This window comes from Cottoperca gobio, chromosome 2 (genome assembly GCF_900634415.1).
Source record: "Cottoperca gobio chromosome 2, fCotGob3.1, whole genome shotgun sequence".
Lineage (NCBI taxonomy): Eukaryota > Metazoa > Chordata > Actinopteri > Perciformes > Bovichtidae > Cottoperca > Cottoperca gobio.
Window position 1 is genome coordinate 1,071,523 of NC_041356.1, and position 16,177 is coordinate 1,087,699.

The 16,177-nt window shown below is 39.7% G+C and overlaps 1 protein-coding gene across 1 annotated transcript in view; it reads left to right on the top strand.

The window, feature by feature from the left end:
- The first annotated feature begins 7,639 nt into the window (after positions 1 to 7,639).
- Positions 7,640 to 16,177, top strand: part of pudp (pseudouridine 5'-phosphatase) — a 35,077-nt gene continuing 26,539 nt past the window's right edge. The window contains exons 1-3 of the mRNA XM_029444506.1: positions 7,640 to 7,748; positions 8,795 to 9,013; positions 14,725 to 14,954. Coding sequence (XP_029300366.1) covers positions 7,679 to 7,748; positions 8,795 to 9,013; positions 14,725 to 14,954 — 519 coding nt within the window. The 5' untranslated portion in view covers positions 7,640 to 7,678. The remainder of the gene's footprint in view (positions 7,749 to 8,794; positions 9,014 to 14,724; positions 14,955 to 16,177) is intronic.

Sequence of the window (16,177 nt, forward strand, 5' to 3'; positions counted from 1 at the left end):
GACCTCACTAATGGTACTGTTCTAATGTGACCTCACTAATCTTACTGTTCTAATGTGACCTCACTAATGTTACTGTTCTAATGTGACCTCACTAATCTTACTGTTCTAATGTTTAGGGGGAATATTCATGTACTACTCATGGCATCACTTCCTCTCCTAAATGTAACAATGTAACAGAGAGGTCTAATCGCCAAATAAATAATCTTATATATTCTAACTTGTGTGTCTGCTGAAATTACTTCTGTTTAGGTACAGCATCTACTTTATAAAGAATCTCGAGTTTGACATTGTTGGCCGTTGTAATCATGTTTTCTTGGAACCAGAAGTGAGTTAATTTGGACAAGAGGGTGGAGCTGGAGAAGAGCGAGGCCTGGCTGAGCCAGGTATCATTAGCGCCTTGAGATTGCTTTTAGCTTTGAAAGGCGCTTTATAAATACAATTTATTATTATTATTATTATTATTATTATTATTATTATTATTATTATTATTAGCATTAAAAACATTATATCACAAGCTAATGCTAGCACAAGCTAGCTAGCTTTTTTAGGTGGGTGACTTAGGGGTTTGAGGTCCTACCTGAGAAAAGGGGACTGCTATGCGCTATGACTGTTTATAAGATTGGATCATTTAGTGCTTTTGATTACTTTTTGTGCACATGAAATTGTCAAATGAAAAGTATTTTCAACATAACTTTTAGTTTTTAAATCTCATTCAATTTCTAGTCCTGTACTCTTACTTACTTATAAAGATCAAAATGCTCAGTTGCTTCAGATAAACTCACTCATCCTGTAATCAACCTTCTAATTGAAAATGGAGATGCCTCCAAATAAGTGCCATAATTACCATTATCATTAGTGAAGGGAAGCCACTTCATAAACACTTCAGTCTCAAGTTGTTACAGCCTCTCTCTGAGTAATTTCCTCCAACACCGTAAAATGAGGGTTGGGCGGATGGGTTTACTCAGTACTGACCATCATCCTCATCACTTTCACCATGTTACTGTTTGCTCACGTTTATCCATTTAATAAGGCTTACTTTTGCCGAATTGAAATATTACAAATCATAATTATTGATTAGAACAAAAACAACACTTCCATCAAATATCCTCAGCATTCACCCTATTACAAGTTCAAATGTCTGCTGAGAAATTAATAAAACAATGCATTTTTGCTCTGGCTACTTGCAGCTTAATGCACTTTTTACACACTGATTTAGAGGTTTACCATGTTTAACGTCTCTGGGATACAGTTTTAATGGAATCTACCAGTCAATCAGAAAAGCTCTGTTCAGCAAGACTTAATGATATTTTCTCAGTTTTGTAGCGAAATGTCACGTCCTTCACTGAGGACTCAAGGACAGCAGTGTGTAGAAGGTACTCTGCTTGACTTTATTCCCCTGGGTGAACAGTATTGATCCTAGTTGCTGAATTAGCATTTGATATCACCTTTCCTCATTTAAAAATGGTGATTGTTGATATCTCACCCAGGACAAATGGTTGGCTGGGGAATTGCAGCTGAGGGCGATACCGATCAGCCACATAAGAGTTAACAAGGCTATCATCACAATGTAAATAGCGGTGTGTGTGTGTGTGTGTGTGTGTGTTGATTGCTTTTCCACCTCATGTGGAAGTGTCACGGTTAGTAATCAAATGATAAACTAGAGGATAATTACAAATGACTGTATCATCTGTGCTTGACAGTGTCAGGTTTAAAGGGTGATCACCCTTGGCATTTTGTCACACTGTAAGACTGTTTTCATGAACTGGTCCTCTGCTAGTGTGGTAATAACTCAGAATGCACTTATTGATCCCCGTCTACCAAATCAAAGCAGATTAATTTTCCAAGCAGATCTGATGCTCAAATGGGTCGATCTATGTTTTGATAATGGTAATAACAGGAGCTACATAAATGGATATAATTATTGTGATGGCCACAGCAACACGTGTCACCATGGTTGTTGGGGGAGGTCCCTTCCTCGTGGAGCAAAAAGCATCGGTAAGGACTCTTACATCCTGGAAGCAGCCAATTTGGCCAAACCATGTGGTACTACCATTTTACAATCCTACATAAGCACATGTTTTGCTCTAACACATACATATACCTTATTTTTCTTCTTTTTAATCTTTTTAAAGCATTACTTCACAGTAACAGACAAGATGGTAGACACCTGGAATGTTATCAATCCAACAATGACAATATTTATTATTACAAATAGAGGAGGACATGATATTATGAGTGCAGGATATGACAGTGAAGATGCTTCTTCCATACTTAGAAGGCCTCTAGCCTTTTTTTTCTTTTTTTTTTAAGTTAGAACAATTGGATCTTTCTAACTTTCCAGTTCATAAGAATTATGAAGATGAAACCTTGACAGCATGTAATGATGGAAAAATCTATCTAAAAACTAAATAATTGGTGAACCAACCACATTATAAACACTCACATTGTGCCAGTGGTTTACACTTGTCTAATATGTACAATGTTTCATACAGTACAGTATTCCCACATATCTTGAATGGTGCACCTTCTATAATCCCATTGGCCCCTTTTTCAGGGTAAATGTTCAACAAACTAATGCCCTTATTTACTGATGCAAAGAGAAAGGCATTCTCTTTTAAATGATTAAAAATCTATATTTTTATTTACCTTCCTCTGTAAACAAAAATGTAACTACATTGCAAGTAAACATAATTTTTACATGAATCTAATGACACAGACTCCAGTTGAAGCTAATTGCTCAAAACTAGATTTTTAGATTTATTTTGGGATAGTTCTACATCTACGTAATTATCCAATACGATCGTAATTGTGTCTCTCAGCTGCCAGAGTAATTTGGAATCATAGCGGGTCCAGGAAAATCTATAACTAGACTATTTATTCCTGATGGATCTCACCTACCGGTCCCTGCTCATAGTGTTTTACGTGTTGTAGTCACTTTTGTTTTTGGGGAGGTGGAACACAATCTCCAGGTAGACAACGTTGATCAGAGCTTGCTAATTCATTAGTTGCACACGGCTTGAATGACTCGCGTCCATGGACAAATCTAATTTCTACGTCTGCATTTACAGGAGTGAGCGCAGGAACCCCCACCAGCTTCATGACGCGTGTTGTCTTTCAGCACAGCGCTGTTTTCTTTCCGCCTACACTTGATTTAGCTCCTCTGTATTGTACTCTAGTTCCAATAACCACCAAAGTGAAATGACTCTTGACCCTCCTCATAGGATAATCTGCCATTGCATCTAATGTTTTTGAGATTCCATAGCAAACAGTAGGCCTGACCACAGTGAAAGTCAGGGTGATGCGGTCAGCTGACTCGGATGCAGACCTATATGCAGTTAGCCATGGCCGCTTTGGACGGCACCTTTCTGTTTACTTTGGATCCGACTTCAAGCGTTTGACGTGATTCATGTCCTCACTCCTCGTTTCCCCCCCAGTCTAGCCACATTTACTTTAATTATTTCAACAAATCTAGTTACAGGTAATATTTTTTAACACAGAAATAAAAAACTACAAATCGCAGAGGAACAAAAGGGTCAGCGAGGGCAAGGCCAATCATTGTTGCAGAATTTTTTACCGAATACATATTTATGATATTGTCACAACCTTGTGGATGAAGCTACATGGTAAATATAAAAGAGGAATTTAGGGTTTAAGAGGTTAGAATGAGATACATTTTACATTATATCAAGTAAGCTGTGTCTTATCCATCTTCTCAAAGATGGACCACGCTGACTGTGGATGTCTGAAATGTAATGAAAAGCTGGAACAAGGTTTATATATGGATCTGAGTGTAATAATTAGGCAGCAAACATAAAGCTTTGAATACAAGCATCTCCCAGTCTAATTGTAGCAGTGTCTCTGCAGCAGTCATGCTCCAGAGGGAGATGTGAAAACTAACTAACTGTGTTTCTACCACTCCACTATTTATATCTACAGACACACTGTTTCAGTCAGACAGCAAAGTGTCGCTCCAGGCTAGCTTCATAGCAATCTCCTGCTACTTCTTCCAGACTGTCATCTATTTGTTGTTATGTTGATTTGTGGGATTGGAAGCATCATCAGACTTATACTCTCTTCTAGTTTCCTCTGCACTCATGATCCTGCTGGAACTAAATTAAATACCCAACTTCTCTGACCTGTCAGAGTTATTTTATACAAAACAAAACAAAATTAAAGCTGCAAGCAGCGATGAGCGGGCCCTCGCTCTTTGTGCCGCAAGCCCGATACCTGAGGTCACTTCCTGTGTCCACTATGTGGCGCTAGAGAGCACGCACTAATCGTACGTCACGTTCTTGTACCTCAGGCGTAGACCACACTGTCTAAGTGTCATTTCAATGGGATGATCATTTGTCCCATAACTTCCTGTTGCCAGTAGGTGGCGCTATGACTGTGTCAATATTTGATTGTAAATGTCTTCAGGTTGGGATGCTTATCAAGCATCAGAAATTTGGAGCAGAGTAGATAATGTACGCTCAACTTCCTGTTTTACGGGAAGAGGCGCTTTTTCGCCGTCACACCACGGCGACATAATTCAGCGTAAACTCGAGATTTTCAATATCGTTTGCTTAGATAGGTCTCAAGATTACACTTATTAAATTTAAAGTTCATCTGGTAAATACTTTAGGAGGAGATAAATGCCCTAAAATTGTGCAGTAAATAAAAAATAGCTGACTTCCTGTTTGGTTTACACTACACCTTCAAGAGGCTTTTTTGTACGTCTTCCCAAGATACATATACCTACCAAATTTTATCCATCTACGTGAAGGCTAAAAATGGGGCTTTAAGTTTAAACGGTTCGGGGATGCCATCGAGCCCCCTTGTCACACCCAAGCAAAATAACCATATCACATAACAAATATTGTCACTGTTAATGAGTGTGCCAAGGTTAGTTTGTTTGCAAGCTTCCCTAGTCCCTAAAAAACAACTTTTTGTTTCATGGAGAACAATATGCACTGTTCACCATGAAACAGGAAGCAGCGACGGCGTTCCACAAAAACGTTCACAATCCTGAATGTCAAGCTGACCAAATTTGAGGGTGTCTGGTTAACCTGATTAGAGCAGTACGCCAAAGTATAACAACTAACTTATTTTTGCCAGTAGGTGGCGCTATGACAACATTTCTAAATCGAGGTACAACAGTTTCTTTTTTCAAGGCGAAGGATCGAAATTTGCTGCGCCACCAGAGCAGGGCCGTTTGACGAACACTCACAACTCTCTCTATGAAGCATCAATACTTTTTTTCATACTATTTTAATACTGCTATTTTTGTAATGGTACTTCAGACTCATTTACATGATCACTGTGATTATTGTACTGTAAATGCTCTTATTCTGTCTAATCTTGTACTAATTGTTATGTTTCTGCTGTGAAACACTTTGGGCTGCAATTCTTGTATGAAAGGTGCTATACAAATAAAGCTTACGACGATGAGTCAATATTGGCACGAGATGTCTTATCCACCGTGACAAATTTGGAATATATTTGACAATGTACGCTCAAGTTACAACAGCATTTTTGCCACCTCGGTTACATTGTTTAACGAAAACTTTAAATTTTCAATATCGTTTGCTCAGACGTCTCAAGATTACACTGACCAAATTTGAAGCCAAAAATTGTACAGTAAATTCATTGACTTCCTGTTTGGTTTATGGTACACCTCCAATAGGATTTTTTGTACGTTTTTCCAAGATAAATATACACACAAAAAGTAATCTATCTAAATGAGGGTTAAAGGTGGGGCTTTAACTTTTAAAACTATCAGATACCAACGTTTTTTTATCCCACCTCTTTTTCCCCTCAAAAGACATATAATAATATTTATTATTATTATTATTAAATTAATGATAATAATAATAATAACAATACATTAAAACATTTTTTGAAATTCAATAGGTACTCGAACCGAAAATGTGCATCTTCATACTCCTCCAGAAAAGACAAAGGGTTCTTGCTCCTACTTATGGTTCCGAGCTCTCAGTCAGTCTGAGCAATTCCTTAAACTACACAATTTGGCACAAAGCACACTCGACGGAACTCAAAGTCTCCATTTCACTCTCGCCGTCCCCCAATTAGACCTGAAATCCATAAACTCATTAGATTGTCCAGGTTACAGGGTTCTCTCATTCCCCTGACATCTCTTTCACACTAACAAGACAAACTCTGTTAACATGGAGCTTCCAATTATTCTCAAAAATGTGGCTGTTCTGCTAACAATGCAGTGAACAGGCTTTTGTCAGTAATTTGCCGCGGCCCATCCCTGCGACACGCTCTGGAAAATGGAAATGTAGCACACTGAATGAAAAACATTTGTTATTCAGCAAGTGAAAAAGCAGCATCTATGGACTTGTTCGGAGAACATGTGTGTCTCAGGTAAGTGAGGGCATTCAAAAGTTGTAGATAGTCACTTGAATAGGCATTCCCCTGGTTTTACACATAGAAGTCAGTTTACTTTTATTTGAAGGAGCTTTGTCAAGTCTCAGAAATGAACCCTCATGATGTCATTGTGATGTCATCAGGGTTATCTCATCTTGGGTTTGTAGACTATTAATTTATTTAAAAAAATATGCAGTTGAGTTGCATCATAAGAAATGTAAGCTACAGTATATTTACACTACCTGTATTTATGTTTCTATTATTGCACTACTTATTTGTTATTGCACTACTGCAGTGTGTATAGATGGTCGACAATAAAGACGCTCTTGTCTTATCTTATAGGGAAGGATTTTATACATTTACTATTGACAAAAAGGATAGAAAGAGATGACACAATCTTTTTGCTTTTGTTTAAAGCTACAGTATCTGTTAGTTGTAAGTGCCACAACTTTATGGAAGTACAATACTAAATCACTGGATGAATTAAAAGTGAAATAACAAATTGATTGTCTATCCACAGCGATTTTATATATATAGTTTTTAAAACATATATATATAGAAGTTTAAATCTATATTATATTTGCAGTTTTTTTACCTTAGCTGTGTACCAATGTCCAACTAATACTGTATATCCTACAGTATTCAGTGACGGTATATACGGTTTATACATATTGATAGTGATGATATTAACATGTAAAAGAACAGTATTTAAACTATGAAATATATCATTTACTGGTGAAGTGGATATTTGGTGTAATGAATATGCTTGAAAACTCTAGGGATATTTCGGGAAACAAACAAACAGAAATAATAATAATATTATTATTATTAATACTACTACTACTACTACTACTACTACTACTACTACTACTACTACTACTACTACTACTACTACTACTACTAATAATAATAATAATAATAATAGTAATAATGTAATAATTGTAATAATAGTAATAATAATAATTCATTTTCAAAAAAGTATGTCCACCTTGAAAAAAATAGTTTGAGAAGTTTAAAAAATAAAGTGCCACTGGAATTCTGTGTGGACTTCACTTCCCACTGGCCATTGCGCTTGGACGACTAAAAATAATCTCTGAGCAGACGGAAATTCAATTTCAGTCTTAAATATCTCATTCGTGGTTACTTTTAACCCGACCAATATTGTAAAAACTTATTTTGGTCTGTTGTTGGAGCACTACACGCAGTAGCTGTATTTTTTAACGCTATGACACATATCGGGGTTACTTTTTCTCCCCCCCCCCCCCTTCCGACATTTTGAACGCGGAACTAAACCCATGAGTCAAGCATGTCTGCCTTAAATCACAACTACAAACCCGTGAGCCATGTCGTTTTCGACATGGATGGATTATTATTAGGTCTTGAAACGTATTATGTGTGTTATGTTTTGTGGTTGTGTTTGTCATTACATACGAGGAGTTACGCTGAAGCTAACTAGCTAGCTGTGTCTCAATTCATGGGCTGGATTGGGACGCAGCTATTCACTTGGCATGCCGAAACTGCATAGAAAACGTAGAAATTCATTATCTATTGCACACTGCCAACATAACGTAGGCTATCAAATCAAACATGATATTATGTTTTTTTTTCTAATAACCTTTTGGTGCATTCGGCATACATTGCAAATATCAGTCTGTTCTACAAACCTCATAAAAACAACGTTTACTATTGCTTTACCTCGTTGAAACGTAACGTTATGTTACCCCCTAATGTTTAGCCTACCGCAAGAGTTTTCTCCAGCAGTGACCCGCTTTTGAAAGTTGACGTTTTACGGACCGTTAGAAATTCATTAATCATCATGTGCCGATTTAAAGAGTTGTATAAGTTTTAACCATAGGCCTGCAGTCATTAGGTTGTGCTTGGCGATTATAAATCTACCGCTAAACCCAGCAGTTTATGTTGTAATGACGTTAGGTTTGATACTAAAGCTCTGTTTGGGGCTGTCTAATCCTTGATCATGTGTTTGTTTCTATTGTCTGGTTTGGAAATAATATTGAATGATGTACTTTTTACATATATATATATATATATATATATATATATATATATATATATATATATACACACTATATATATGTGTATACACACACACTATATATATATATATATGTATATATATATATATATATATAGTGTGTGTGTGTATACACATATATATAGTGTGTGTATATATATATATATATATATATATATATATATATATATATATATATATATGTGTATACACACACACTATATATATATATATATGTATGTATGTATGTATGTATGTATGTATGTATGTATGTGTATATGTGCTTTTGACATAAAGTTTGAGGTCACAGACTTGTAGCATTGGCCGGGCTCCATTCATGTGCTATGTTAATGACATTTAATTGAAGGTTCTTGTATTTTCTCATTTTAGACACAGAGCGACTGTACACTGTGTCCTTCCAGGAAATATGTGACCGCTTCGGAAAGCAGTACACTTGGGACGTGAAGTCGTCAGTGATGGGTAGGAACGCTCTCGATGCTTCCCAGATGATCCGAGATGCTCTGGAGCTCCCCATGTCTGCCCAGGAACTCCTCGCTGAAAGCAGACGGATACAAGAAAGGATCTTTCCCTCCTCCAAACTCATGCCAGGTATGTCTGATATACCACGCCGTTTCACCTGCAATGCCATATTTAAGGCATTATTTATCAAATAGGTTTCGACTATGACAACATTGTTTCTAAAAGAAAAGCACAACAACTAAATGTCTCCATTTGTGTTACAAATCTCAAACCTCACACGCAGTGCATGCTGGGACATCTCGGCACTAGTAGTTTTGGTTTCAATAGACAACACAGTAGAATGGACACTTTTATTTATATTATATTTCATTATTTCATTCATTCGTTACTTTGCATTGGTCTAGTTTAAGTGATACTGATGACAGATTTAAACCACATAAAACACATGGGCCACTCATACTTTTAAGGTATATTGCCTAAAAACAAATCAGGGGGGGGGGGATGAGGGGAAAAGGGTATGGATATATCTCAAGCTTGTTAAACAAATAGGTTATTGGGATTGTTAACACATCAACTAACATTAGTTAGAAAATGTTATCAACTTTAATTGACTGTATGTATTGAAAAATTTAGCATATTAACATGAATACTGTGTAATATATGTTTTAACTCTCCTATAATGGGAACAGCGTTGCACTCAGTGGGAGCAGTGATGCTGCACTTTGGACTGAAGGATGCTGCAGGTCAGGAGTAAGTTTGGTGTTTGAGATACGAAGGATATCACAGAGATGCTGTCGGTCATTTTGGTTCTCAATCTGCTTTTGTTCAGAGTTAACAGAAAATGTTTGCTCACATATTTGAGTGGGGAAGTGCGCAACATTGAAGTTGCGTAGTTGTGTCTCAAAGAGACGGAGCTTCACACAGAATGCTTTCATGTGCGCAGTAGGCTCTTGTTCAGTGTTGAGATGACCAGTAAGATCAACTAATAATGCCAGGTCTGCCAACCATGGAGGGTCCTTCTTTCAAAAACAGATCGATTTCTGATCTCAGGGAATAAAGCTGCTGCAGCACGGAGCCACGATTTAGCCAGCGCACATCAGAACGGTGTACGTCCCCGATTTCAGCATCGACATCAGACAGGAAAGCTTGAAATTCTCTGTGGTAAAGTCCTCGTGCTCGAATTATGTTGTGGCCTTTAGACTCCTAAATCAAATCAAATTTATTTGTATAGCCCAATATCACAAATTATATATTTGTCTCAGTGTGCTTTACATACTGTACAGGTTACGACATCCTCTGTCCTTAGACCCTCGCATCGCACAAGGAAAAACTTCCTAAAAGAAAAAGGAAAAATGAAAGAAACCTCAGGGAGAGCAACTGAGGAGGGATCCCTCTCCCAGGACGGACAGACTTGCAATAGATGTCGTATGTACAGGATAAACAACATAGTACAAATACAACATTTGACAGAAAATGATGTTGTGTTGAAAAAGAGAAAGTGTGGATGAATCCAGGAAAATGTCAAAAAGGCTTCCCGGTGTCCAGCAGGACCAGGGCAGCAGGCGCAGCCACGATTCCTGATCCTGACGTAAACTTTATCAGTGGCAACCTGCCACATGAGACACAGAAACTCCGGGGATGATACCCCGGATGATGAGTTAGTAACATACATTTACATAAATGCATACAGATAGAGAGGGAGGGGAGGAGAGAGGAAGAGAAGGAAGAGAGCAGGGAGGTGTCCCCCGGCAGTCTAAGCCTATAGCAGCATAACTAGGTGCTGATCCATGGCAAACCTGAGCCAGCCCTAACTATAAGCTTTATCAAAAAGGAAAGTCTTTAGCCTACTCTTAAATGTGGAGAGTGTGTCTGCCTCCCGAACACAAACTGGAAGCTGGTTCCACTGGAGAGGAGCTTGATAGCTGAAGGCTCTGGCTCCCATTGTAATCTTAGAGACTCTAGGAACTACAAGTAACCATGCTGTCTGAGAGCGCAATGCTCTAGTTGGTTTATAAGGTACTATGAGATCTTTAAGATATGCTGGAGCCTGACCATTAATTGATTTGTAAGTCAGGAGAAGGATTTTTAATTCTATTCTGTATTTTACCGGGAGCCAGTGCAGAGCAGCTAATACAGGAGTAATATGATCCCATTTCGTTGTTCTTGTCAATACATGTGCCACTGCATTTTGGATCAACTGAAGAGTCTTAAGCGACTTTTTGGGACAACCTGATAGCAATGAGTTGCAGTAATCCAGCCTTGAAGTAACAAATGCATGGACTAGTTTTTCTGCATCATTTTGAGAAAGGATGTGTCTTATTTTTGCAATGTTACATAGATGAAAGAAGGCAGTCCTTGAGATTTGTTTTATGTGGGAGTTAAAAGACAGATCCTGATCAAAGATGACGCCAAGATTCCTTACAGTGGTGCTGGAGGCCAAATTAATGCCATCCAGAGCTTCTATGTCATTAGAAAATGCGTTTCGGAGGCGTTTAGGGCCAAGTATAATTACTTCAGTTTTGTCGGTGTTTAACATCAAGAAGTTGCTAGACATCCAAGTCTTTAAGGCCCGCGGGCCGGATACGGCCCGCCTCCACATTTGGCCCGGCCCCCTGAACAATACCAGAGACGCATTATGATTTTTTTTCAGTCTGGCCACGCAAATCCTAGACTAGCCCCTGTCAAATAGAACGGAATAATGGCGAAAAGGTTATGTAAGAGAAAAATTGATTCAGAATGCAGGGTATTTAACCTGCAGTGGTCAAACGATTCTTTTTTTGTTCAATGCAAAGAAAAGGCTGTTTGTCTCACCTGTCAAGAGGCGGTGGCGGTATTCAAAGAATACAATCTGCGCCGACACTATGAATCCTGTCACAAAGACAAGTATGATAACTTGCAAGGCCAAATGCGAGCAGACAAACTCTCAAAGCTAAAAAGTGGACTGTTAGCTCAGCTTGGTTATGTGTGGCTTTCTGCAAAACAATAAATGTTTACGTTTAGGCACCCCTGCGATCGTCACACTTTTTCTGTTACAAACTGACCCCGGCCCCCATCAGAGAAGGGAAAAGTTATGTGGCCCTCACAGGAAAAAGTTTGGGGACCCCTGGCTTAGATGATGAGATTGTTGAAGTTAGTTGGTTAAGGTTGATTGGAGTAAAACAGTCTAGATATATTTCAGGAGTTACAGATGTTTTTGAAATTCAGGCGGTTGAAGTTAAGTCATTACCAATTGAGGTCAGGAAGAGATTAATTTTGTCTCTAATAATTATAATTTTATCGTTAAAGCTCATGAAGTCGTCATTACTGAGAGATATAGGAATAGAAGGCTCTGTAGAGCTGTGACTTTCTGTCAACCTGGCTACAGTGCTGAAAAGAAACCTGAGGTTGTTCTTATTTTCTTCTATTAAGGAAGAGTAATAAGCTGCTCTGACATTACGGAGAGCCTTCTTATACCTTTTAAGATGATCTAACCAGACTAAACGAGATTCTTCCAATTTAGTGGAACGCCATTTACTTTCAAGATTTCTCGACTTTTGGTTTAGTTTGCGGATTTGTAAATTAAGCCATGGAGCTTTCTTTTTCTGTTTTATGATCTTCTTCTTTAGAGGAGCGACAGAGTCGAGTGTTATTCGCAGTGAGGCTGCAGCGCTATCAACAAGATGATTAATTTGGGAGGGACTAAAGTTAGCATTGGAGTCCTCCATTATATTGATATTGAGTCCTGGTATTGAATTAAATGCTGATGGAATCACTTCCTTAAATTTAGTCACAGCACTTTCAGATAAACATCGAGCGTAGGATATTTTGCCTACTGGCTTGTAGTCCAGTAACAGGTCTGATAAAAGAGGATTATGTGGACACACTGATAAACTTTCAATTTCAACACCATATCCCAGAACAAGGTCCAGAGTGTGGTTTAAACAGTGAGTTGGTTCATGTACATTTTGACTGAACCCAATTGAATCTAATATTGAGATAAATGCATTATTAAGGCTGTCACTATCAACATCCACATGAATATTAAAGTCACCTACAATAATTACTTTATCTGTTTTAAGGACTAAACTTGATAAAAATTCTGAGAATTCAGATAGAAATTCAGAATACGGACCAGGAGGGCGGTACACAGTAACAAATAAAACTTGCTTTATTGTTTTCCATGTTGGGTTTGAGAGCGTAAGAACAAGGCTTTCAAAAGAGTTATAGTTTAGTTTAGGTTTAGGATTGATCAAGAGGTTTGAGTCAAATATGGCCGCAACTCCACCTCCTCGGCCAGTGCCTCGAGGTATGTGAGTATTAATATGACCAGGTGGAGTGGATTCATTTAGACTGACATATTCTTCACGTCTCAGCCAGGTTTCAGTGAGACAAAATAAATCAATCTTATTATCTAATATTAAATCATTTACCAATCTAGCTTTCGTTGATAAAGATCTGATGTTTAAGAGCCCACATTTAATTTTTCGATTTAGTTGCACTTTTGCAGCGGTGGTGTTTATTTTAATTAGGTTTTCATGTATAACTCCTCTTCCGTTAACCATAGATTTGATTAATTTCAGTGGTCGTGGGGCAGACACAGTCACTATGGTGATTTGAGTGGGTGACTGCCCGGAACGAAGGACAGAGAAGTGTGTAAGACTGCAACTCTTTCTCCTGGTCTCAACTTTGTGTTGTCATGGATTAGTTCCACTAATAAACTTTGTAATATTATTGGATATGAGATCTGCTCCAGCCAAAGTAGGATGGATGCCATCACTCCTAATTAGACCAGGTCTTCCCCAGAAAGTCCGCCAATTGTCTACGAAGCCCACATCATTATCTGGACCCCACCATGAGAGCCAGCGGAATGATGGCATACGGCTAAACATGTCATCATTCAAAGGATTTGGCAGAGGACCAGAGAAAACTACGGAGTCCGACATTGTTTTGGCAAATGTACACACCGACTCCACATTAACTTTAGTACACTCCGATTGACGCAATCGCGTGTCATTACCGCCGACGTGAATAAATAACAATCTTACTGTATTTACGTTTAGCCTAAGCCAGCAGTTTCAAATGTGCTTCTATGTCGCCCGCTCTGGCCCCAGGAATGTGCGTGACTGTTGTCGCTGGTGTCTCAAAATGAATGTATCTCAAAATTGAGCTACCGATTACCAGAGTTGGCTTCTCAGCTGGTTTGTCACTGAGTGGGGAGAACCTGTTAGAAACAGCAAGTGGTTGGTGGTGAACCGTGGGCTTCTGATAACACTTCTTTCGGACAGTCACCCAGTCTCCCGGCTGCTCAGGCCCCGCCGGGGGACTAACAGGAGATTCCACTGGTCGGCCAAGCAGCTCTTCTGTAACGCAAAAGTTAAAACAAAAAAACATGAACAGCTGTGCGGTGTCTGTCGCATCGGTGCTCTCATCACATGCAATCGAGTAAAAATCAAAAGCACAAGCTTTATCTGACACTTGATGTTTTAAATTAGCTGACAAGTCAAAACTGTGTTTCTGTGCTAGAACTAATAAGTACAAAACATTCAAGCGCAAGTTTCTATCTGGGCCATATTCCATTAGACTTTTGTAGAATTTGCCGTGGGCCAATTAAAAATGGACCACGGGCCGCAGTTGGCCCGCGGGCCGTAGTTTGGACACCCCTGATCTAACAAGAAAGTTAAAGGGGAGTTTTTATTAAAAAAATTTATAGATAGTCTTTGAAGCTGTAGATTGAAATCCCTCCCGCTCTGCTCGCTAATTGAATAGAAAATAAAAACATATTCACTGCCAACAGGGATTTCATTTTTTTTTTAAACATTTGCCTTGTATAATTATCTGAAGTCTCATTTTGGCACCACTAGGTGTGGAGAAACTGGTGCACCATCTACAGAAGCACAACATCCCCATCGCAGTGGCCACCAGCTCGGCTGGGGCGACGTTCCAGTTGAAGACGTTGAACCACAAAGACTTCTTCAATCGGTTCGACCACATCGTTCTGGGCGATGATCCCGAGGTGAAGAAAAGCAAACCCCAGCCTGACTCCTTCCTGGTCTGTGCCAGAAGGTTCATCCCTCCGACTTCTCCAGAGAACGTAAGTCCAGTTCGATCATCTGAACCTAGGCTCTGCTGGGTCAATCCACTTTGGTGGAATTGGTCGAGAAAATTCAAATGGCGGTGAAGATGTAACAAAGCTGTGTGTGTATATATATATATGTGTGTGTATGTATATATGATATATGTATATGTGTGTGTGTGTATATATATATATATGTGTATATATGTGTGTGTGTGTATATATATATGTATATATGTGTGTGTGTGTGTATATCCATCCATCCATCCATCGTCCACCGCTTATCCGGGATCGGGTCGCGGGGGCAGCAGCTCCAGTAAGGAACCCCAATCTTCCCTTCTCCGGGCCACATCCTCCAGCTCCGACTGGGGGATCCTGAGGCGTTCCCAGGCCAGTGAGGAGATATAATCTCTCCACCGAGTCCTGGGTCTTCCCCGGGGTCTCCTCCCAGCTGGACGTGCCTGGAACACCTCCCTAGGGAGGCGCCCAGGTGGCATCCTTACTAGATGCCCGAACCACCTCAACTGGCTCCTTTCAACGTAAAGGAGCAGCGGCTCTACTCCGAGTCTCTCACGGATGGCTGAGCTTCTCACCCTATCTCTAAGGGAGACGCCAGCCACCCGTCTGAGAAAACCCATTTCGGCCGCTTGTACCCGTGATCTCGTTCTTTCGGTCATGACCCAGCCTTCATGACCATAGGTGAGGGTAGGAACGAAGATCGACCGGTATATTGAGAGCTTTGCCTTCTGGCTCAGCTCTCTTTTCGTCACAACGGTGCGGTAAAGTGACTGTAATACCGCCCCCGCTGCTCCGATTCTCCGGCCAATCTCTCGCTCCATTGTTTCCTCACTCGCGAACAAGACCCCGAGGTACTTGAACTCCTTCACTTGGGGTAATGGCTCATTCCCTACCCGGAGTAGGCAATCCACCGGTTTCCTGCTGAGAGCCATGGCCTCAGATTTGGAGGTGCTGATCCTCATCCCAACCGCTGCACACTCGGCTGCGAACCGATCCAGTGACTGTTGAAGGTCACAGACGGATGATGCCATAAGGACCACATCATCTGCAAAGAGCAGCGATGAGATCCTCAGGTCACCGAACTGCAACCCCTCTCCTCCACGACTACGCCTCGATATCCTATCCATGAAAATCACGAACAGGATTGGTGATAAAGCGCAGCCCTGTCGGAGGCCAACATTCACGGGAAACGAGTCCGACTTACTGCCGAGTATCCGGACACA